General features: G+C 26.7%; 1 protein-coding gene across 1 annotated transcript; it reads right to left on the bottom strand.

The window, feature by feature from the left end:
- Window positions 1-1,081: 1,081 nt before the first annotated feature.
- On the bottom strand, window positions 1,082-3,283 carry LOC129965514 (zinc finger CCCH domain-containing protein 14-like). The gene has a single exon (XM_056079484.1). It carries the CDS (start codon window positions 3,121-3,123, stop codon window positions 1,504-1,506), a length of 1,620 nt encoding a protein of 539 aa, XP_055935459.1. The 5' UTR covers window positions 3,124-3,283; the 3' UTR covers window positions 1,082-1,503.
- Window positions 3,284-9,397: the final 6,114 nt, after the last annotated feature.

A 9,397-nucleotide genomic window follows, 5' to 3' on the forward strand; every position in this document is an offset into this window, starting at 1 on the left:
AAAAATGGTGCCAAAATTTAGTGTTGCTTTTAAATTTATTTAAGCAACTTTTTGATATCTTTTAACTCTGATTGTCAGATTCTAGGAAATGACAGTCTTTGCTGTTATATATTCCAAGCAAAATCCTAATTTCAACTTTATTTGCTATATTGCCAGATTTTTTATTGGCACTCATTACATAAAAATGGTTGGCAACACAGTGCCTTTAACCGATAAATCCAAATAATGAAATATGAGCAATTAGCTTATAATGAAGCACTTATTAAGAATACAATAAGACAAAGGTTAGTAATTATTAAAAATATAAAATTAATAATAAATGAATATAGATCAATTAGTTTGCTGAAAATTAATTTGCTTAAATTAAATTGCTGAAAGTCTTTAAAGTTGTTCTTTGAAAGAGTAAGTAAAAAAAAGTTACATCAGTTTTTGGTTACAGCAACAATAGTAACTTCACTAATAATTGATTTATTAACTAATTGATTGATTATTGATAACTAATAGATTGTCCATCTCTTCCATAGATGAACAATCTTTGTTAACACAACCATTTTATTGTCGGTAAATTCAGTGAAAAAAATAATTCAAATAAATGTAGCTTTTATTCATTGGTTGGAAAGATTTTAAAAAGTGCAGAAATTTTTTTATTTATCAATGATGCCATTATTTAAACTTATATCTGAATACAATCATTAGCAATTTTATGTTCATCATGAGAATGGAAAAAAGAATTGTGAAATTTCCATTTTGAAAAAAAAAAAATAATAATAAAATTGAATGTATGTGTCAAATTTCTTTTCTTTACATCCAAATTTGTGCAGCGAAAAAATATTATATATATATATATATATTCTGATTATGAGAAAACAAAATAAAAAATATCTTAATTAATAGGTTTTTTCTCCCTTTATTAAACCTCCAAAAAATTTAGAACTCTATAACTTTTTCTCAAGTATGCAATTTTTTATTCAACAAATTACATTTAAATAAATTAAATTATGTTCCAAAACAAAAATGCAACATATTTTTATATACTTTATATCCTTCTATTGCAACAAAATAAATAGAACAGATTGATATATTTGTGATCTTATTAAAATTTTTCATGTCTAATAAAAATGTTGCAAAAAATAACTAATTTTTAAATGCTTTAGATTAAAACATTGACACTGTTTATCCCCATCAACTTTAATTTTACTATATATCCAATACAATAAATATTTCATTATTAAAACAATCATACAAAATGTGGATTGGAAACTTTGTTTAATATGAACTGGGTGATGTAGAATTATGTCAATAATTATAACATATGCAACATTCCCTTAATATATACCCAATATTCACAAAAGTCAACAAAATAACAAAAAAAAAAATTACAAATGAATGAACACATACATGTAAGTAGGACATTTAGATGTCAAAGAATGTACAAATTATTATGTATATTTACACAACATACTTGTTCAGTTTAACATGGTTCAAATAATACCTTTAACATATTTACAAATTCAAAGAAGCATCTGCTTTCCATTTCAGTTGGCTACGTGAAGGAATATTAATGTGACTATAAGGACATACAGGGAGTCTACAATTAGTTCCATAGCGACACAATTTCGGGTGTATAAAAGGACAGTTTTTTACAATACATTTTGGATAAAACTTGCAAATGATTTTTGATTTTCGCATTTTTACAGGTACAGGCGGTTGTGCTTGAAAAGTTCTTTTGCTTGCATGAGTGAAAGGACAATCCTTTCTAGTACATAATGAATCAAATTTACAATTTGGATGAATATACAAACATTTATCACCATATTTACAGTCAGGAAAACTTTTACAAGGTTTGGTTGGATGATGATATACACAGTTATCATTATTTTTACAAGCAGGCCAGTATTTACATCGTTCGATTATTTTCTGCTTTTTTGCAAATGTTACATCGTTGACCTTCACATTTGTTGCAAAAAGCCCTTCTTCATCAAGTTCTACACTCTCATCACTATAATCTGAATATTTCCTTTTAAAAGAAGAAAAGTCAACACCATCCAATGTAACAATGAAATGTGGAGACTTTGATCTTTCTTCCACAAATGATGAAGACAGACTATCTATATCCAAGTCTGTATTTAAAGTGGGCAAACATATTGTGCGATTTTTTGGGGACATTTCACACACTATATAATGCTCATTCTCTAACATATTTACATTTGAATCATTACTGTTTTCAACAAAATTTGGTGGCTCTACATATTCCATTTTAATTTCAGAATTCAGATCTAACCTAGCATTAATCTTTTTGTGAACAGGATTATAAAGTCTGGAAGAATCATTGGATTCTTTTATATTCGGTGATAATACCTTTATAGGTGTTGGTTTATAGTAATCATTTATACTTTTACCATCTAAAACTGACTTAGTAGCATCATCAACTGCACGTAGAAGTAACTTATTAGCTTTTAAAGAAGGTCTTGTACAATTTTTTTGAGAAACATGTACCACACTAGATACATTTCCAGCAAACTCAGATTTTATTGGACCATACTCATCTCTGGGGTTGATTTTTTGAGGGGCTGGCTTCAACATCGAGGATGGATGCACTCTAGCAACAGCTTGCACAGGATAAACCTTTGCTTTTGGACTTGCTTTTTTACGATTTACGTTTTTAGTCAATGCACTTTCACTAGATGCAGAAGTCTGCACAGTTGAAGACTTAGATATTTCGGAGTGTTCAGTAAGCAATAACCGATTATCTAAACTGCTGTCATCTTGGTCTAAATCTCCTTCCTGTTCACCCAGATCATAATCTAATATATCAGCATCTTCATCACTCAGATCTTTTCTAGTTGTTTCATCATCACTTTTCGATACGTTTCCATTTTGTCTAGATTTTAAATTGACTTTCAGATTATTTACTAAATCCCATAGCCAGTTAGTAAAGTCCGCAGTATCTTTACCTAAAAATAAAGCTAAATCTTTTTCCATGTGAGCTTTACTGCGCTTATTTGCAACTAAAATCATTATATAATCGGGAAGTTCATTATCCACGAAAGCGTTTATTTCAATAAGCTTCTTTTTAATAGCAGATCTGATTTTATCTGTTAATTCACTTTGGCCTCTATCCATTATTAAGACAAGGTGAAAACTTTCCAGTACTAATCAAAGAATATTTGAACTCCAGCTCATTCGTCAAAATCCTGTGACCAACAATTAGTATTCAATTCTTTTTAATTTCTCAGAAAATGTAAACATGCAAAAAGCACAACAGATTGCAACGATCAATGAACCATTGCCAAACAATTATAAAAAAAAATTATAATGTCCCCTCAGAACAAGTCCGATAGATAAATCTATGGAGGTGATAGTAATTAATCAGTGTTTCTAGCTGAAATGATAAATATCAATAAATGATCAATAATGTTTAGAATCAACTCTGAAAGCACAAAATTACTAATAATTCATTTTAGTCCCATTATAATGTTTTGATGTTTAAAAGGAAATTCAAGGTTTCATTAATATAAAAATTCTAAAATAACATTTCGAATATTGATTGTTATTATGAATTATATTTACCTAATTTATTGCTAATTATTATTATGAATTATATTTACCTAACAGCAGCGGAATTTTTATGGTGAGAGTAGTATGAGGATGAGGTTAGTTTTGACAAAGGAAAGATTTTCCTTCTCTAATGTTTTTAACATCTTCTCTCTGACAGATATATGATGGCAAATGGGCTGATATGGGATCAGAGGCAGACTTAAAAAACCTTTCTTTTTAACATTTTTCACTTTTTTCCTATTGAGGTCTCCCTGAATCTTTAAAATTCTTTATTTGCTCTCAATCAGTAACCGACTGAAAATGATTCATAGACAACATCAGCAACATTTCGCTCCGATTTTTTTTAAAAATTTAATATTGATTAAATGTATACGTAATTCCATGGTTAAGATTAATTATGCCAGGTAATAATAATTTTTTTTGAAGATAAAGAAGAAAAGGAAGAAAAAAAAAAAAAAAAGAAATAGCACATTAAAAAATGGAATTAATAGAAAGATGGCGGTGTTGAGAGAAGTTGCCAAGCGGCTTTTAGGGAGGTTGTGATGCAATAATTTAGCCTTGATTTCAAGAATCATAAGCCAATAAAAAGTTACTCTAATTACAAACCAAATCTAAAATAAAATATAATATAATTTTAAAATAAAATATAATATAATTCAAAGGATCATTGGCAAAGTTAGCAAAAACATTCTTCAACTTTTGTAATTCATTCTATTGTTTCTCTTAAAATAGAGCTAATCTTTCCTTTAAAAAAAAAGAACTATAATAAATCATCAGCAATAATGACCTTTGCTGCTCTACATCTTTTAACTTGTCCCTCAGACAAACTATAATAAATCTTCAATTAAAAGTCCATTAGATTTAGGAAATATGGAAAATTGGTGCTGAATCTGATAATCAAACTCTATTGGTTTGAAATAAATTTTACCTTTAAAGTTATTAATTAACACCAGTTATTTCCTTGTTATACAACATCACATTAAACTTGTTAAGGACTGAGAAAAGGTATAACACTAGCTCATAAAAAGTATTAATTCAAACATGAAAATACTTCAAATTTCATTATATTTCAAGCAATAACAATACTTAATAGAAATCCAATCTTATGAGTCTTTTTAATATTAATAACCTCACAAAGTTGGTTTTTAAGCTCGTTCTTGCTGGCATTACAAATCATCTATCACCTCACATACTTTTATCTGCACTCATTCATTCGTAATAAAATTTAAAAATATTGAAATGGCAATCCCTACTATGGCTATCTAGGTTTCCTGGTTTTTTGGTCCTGCAAATAACAAAATAAGGATGTACCTAAAGAAAATGTATTCTACTAACACATGTGAATAAATAATTAGCTAGAGCACCATTGTGTTATTTTCATATTTGATGTTTATATTTCACAGTTTTTTCTCATATTTAAAATTTATATTTCTTAAAATTTATAAAACAGATTGGTAATGGTTATTAGGTAAAATTAACCAGGATAATAAATTAAGAATGAAATGAAATTAATGATACATATAGGAAAATAAAATAAGGTAGTGAAGTTGATAAAATATATATGCTCTATCTAATCTATAAAGTACAAGAAAGTGATATATAGAGGAAAGTACTTTTTTAAACTCAACAACAAAGTATGAATCAGTAAAAAAATCAATTGTTTTATTTAGAAATGAGATTATTTATTTACAAATTCATGTATTGATTTAAGTAAAATTAGAAAAGGGCATCAAGTATAAAATTCTATATGTATATTAAACAGCAGAAAAATTTCTGGACTGTGTTTTAAAGTGAAAGAAATAAATGAAAATAAAATAAATCCACTTAATGTAAAATTTATCAATAAAGATACAAAGAAATTATTTAAAATCAAATAAAAAGAAATTCAAAATCAGTTAAAATAAATATAGACAAAATTATTTTTTAACTTAATACAATAGTTGTATGCATATTTTAGATGCAATTATTTAGTCTTTTTGTAGGGGAAAAAAAAAAACTTACTCTTTTAAGATTTGCAAATATAAAGATATAACATATATCTTTTTCTCATTTCAGACACACGTAGATCTGTTATCAATTTCTAAATAATTAATATTGCTTTATATTTTCTTTCATGACGAGCATTTTAACTTAAGTAGTAAAAATGATTTAATGACATCTAATTGAAATAATTTTTTTTCTTAAAGCTGCATCTCTGAGATACATAGTGCATAGATATTTAAAAACAAACCTTTATATGTCAGGATTATTTAATATTTTTTTTTTTTTTACATGTTTGATTTTTCTCTTACAGATTCAGCCAAGAATACAGTAAACATTCCAGTGAATGTCAAATAAAATGGTTTTAATAGTTTAGCACAAGAAGAGATTCTGGGACACAAAATGATATATATTTCATTTTAGAGTTTAGTTTCAAAATAAAATTAATTCTGCTTTGGTTCTTTTACTCAATTAAATTTGATGATTCTTTAATCTAAAACATAAACCAAAGATTTCACAGGATATTTATAATAAAATACAAATAAAAATATTTTGTAGAAATTTATAATGAAAAATTAATGCAGGTTTTATTATTATTATTATTATAGGCAGTTCATGTTAACATGTTTAATCTAGACATCAACAGATGTCTGTAGATTGATGTTCTGAGGGTGACCCTTGAGAGTCTTCAGGCCAGATTCTCATTTTATTTAATTTAATTTTGATTCTATTTTTTTTCTTTTAATTTGGTATTTATTACTAATTAGTCTAATATAGTTAATATATATATATACAGTGGTGGCCAAAATTGTGGACACTTTTGAAAATCGTTATGTTTTCTAACTTTGTATGCTTATAGAAAATGTTACATTTCACAAAATGCAAACTCTTACATATGATTTTAAAGAAAATTTAATGCTGATTTCAATACAAAAAGCAAAATTCAAATATTTGAATATAAAATAAGTAATTTTTACTTTAATCTGAATAACAAACACAGTGATCAAGGGGATTGTAATTTCCTGACCAATCACTGTTCTTATTCTGGGAACCAACAAAATGTTAATAACTGCCAGAAGAAGATGGCATCATGTTTAAAGTTGGAACAGGTAATTATTGTGCCTTTTACTATAAAAAAAAGACTGTTTTTTTTTTTTTTATGTAATCAAATCACAAGTAAGAAATTTTGTTAAGCTTTTTAATATTTAATAGGAATTGTTGTAAATATTTCTAATATTTAGTCATGAAGCAATGTCATCAAATAAAAGAATAGATTGGACATTTAGAAAGAGAACTAAGATTATTGTGTTACATGAATGTGGTCTTTCCAATGCTGAAATTGCAAAACAGGTGGGGGTTCAGTAACTACATCTGGCATCCAAAAGTTTTGTTTACAATATCAGGAGACAAATTCAATAAAAAACAAAGCAGGAAATGGCTGAAAAAGATACACCACATCTTTTCGTGACAGAAGAATAAAAAGATTATGTCTATGAGCGAAGAATATCATCGGCCACCAGAAGTGAATTGAATGATGCTGGCATTATATCAGTTGAAGAACAATCAGGAGAAGATTATTAGACTAAGAGGTAAAACGAGTAAAATTCAACAAAAAAATTTACAGCAGTGTATAAAGATACAGTGGGAAAAAGAATACATTAATTGGCCAGATGATCAATGGCTGCAAGTTATACAAAGTGTTGAAACAAAGGTATTGTTATTCGGTGGTGATGGCAAAAATATGTAAGACATAGAATAGGCTATGAGTTACATCCTGACTGCATTCAGGGAACTATGAAGAACTCAGTTAGTGTAATGATTTGGTCATGCATGTCAGCAAACGGTATTGATCTCTTTCATGTTATCAAAGGGACATTAAATGCAAGAAAATACATTAACACTATTCTAGAGCCAAAATTTACACCTACCATCAGTGATCTCTTTCCCAACAAAGCATCATTTATTTTTCAGCAGGATTCAGCTCCTTGCCATACAGCAAAAATATCAAAAGTTTGATTTAGTAAGCATTGAATTGCTATTATGGCCAGGAAGCAGTCCTAAACTCAAAATTATTGAAAACGTATGGGACCGTTTGAAAACTCTTATATATATGAAGCATTCATCAAATAAAAGAGGATTAAATGAGTCTATAATTGTTTCATGGCATCAAGCAATAATGAATTAAGAGCTTAAAACTGTCGTCAGCTCAATTAAACATCAGTGGGAAGCTGCAATTAAAAATAAAGGCTACCTTACTAAGGACTGATAACTTACTGCAGACATCAACATCTAATGTACTTCGATAATTATTGCCTCTCAATTTTTTTGTATTGCAAATACTTGAGTTTTGCTTTTGATATTGAAATCAGCATTAAATTCCCTTTAAAATGATATGTAAGTGTTACAATTTCTATAAGCATACAAAGTTAAAAAACATTAAAATTTTCAAAAGTGTCCACAATTTTGGCCAATTTACTAACCAGAGCAAATTCTTTCTATATGAAATTTAATTACTCAGAATGTAACTTTCTCTTTTGAAGTGATAAGATAAAAATTAAAGAAAAGATAATAATAAATTAATCTTTTTAGTAACAATCCAAGAACGTAATGCAATAAGTTCCTTGATGGAATTAAAAAAAAAAAAAAAAAATCATTCCCATGCCAAGTAATGAGTAGTCAGCTAACTAATATTAATACTGTAGTGCCTTCTATGGAGCAAACTTTTTTTATGTGGTATAATAGGAAATTAGAACTTTACTTCAAATATCAATTTATTGCCTCTGATTAAAAAATTTATGATTATTCTATAGATATTTTATTAACTTTTTTGAACTGTTTTTAAATAATTTCAGGAATGGAAAATGATTACTTAGAATTCTCATTTATTTAGTTAACTATATTATAATGAGATATTTCTTTACAACTGAAGATAATACAACTTACAGAAATTCCAACAGTACTTTTAGATTCATTAATGGAAAAAAATAAAGATTTTAATTTTATTTCAGGTATTGTTTTTTTTTTTAATTCCAGTGTAATAATATATATATTTACAAATTTGGACATAAATAAATCAGAGAAACATTAAATATCACGATGTTTAAATATATAAAATAATTCCCTTTTCTTTTTGAAGATCTTTTTCCACATCAATTCAGGATTATTTACTTTAATATTACTTAATTATTAACATAGTTACAGCTGTTTTATATCATACTAACTTTTTATTATCGAATGTATATCAAACATTTCTGAATACAAAATGCCATTTGACATAGAGGCAATAATATATGTCAGGAAAATCATTTTGACAAATACTTTTTATAATGTTGCAAAAATAACTTAATTGTAAATATATCAAATCTGCCAAATGGTAAAAGAAAAACTTACTCTTAGTATTTTGTAACTATGGAAATGGGACACCACAAACATTTCTAACATAACATCTAAAAAGATTTTAACAAATTCTGACCTTTAAATATAACAGTATTTTTATAAATAAAAAAAGATTTTCTTTAATGTTGGTTTAATGACAACATAATTTAGTATATATAGATAGCATTTTGCAAAATTCTTATATTGGCTACTATTTTCTTTTATTCATACCAGCATAATTTTCACCATTATATTATCTTAATATTTAAAATTCAAGAGTAAAAATGTTATAACATGGAAGAGAAAAAAAAAAAAAAAAAAAAAAAAAAACACCTACTTCTTTTTTGAGATTATCAACTTGCTTTTAAAATCTAAAAATTACTGTTCTGCTTCTCAAATACTTTCATCAAATATTTTTTTTTATAATTATATATAGAAAACCAATTAAAAAGTATTCCATCATATTATATGTTTTTTAGGATCA

The sequence above is a fragment of the Argiope bruennichi genome, chromosome 1, assembly GCF_947563725.1.
Source record: "Argiope bruennichi chromosome 1, qqArgBrue1.1, whole genome shotgun sequence".
NCBI classification, from domain to species: domain Eukaryota; kingdom Metazoa; phylum Arthropoda; class Arachnida; order Araneae; family Araneidae; genus Argiope; species Argiope bruennichi.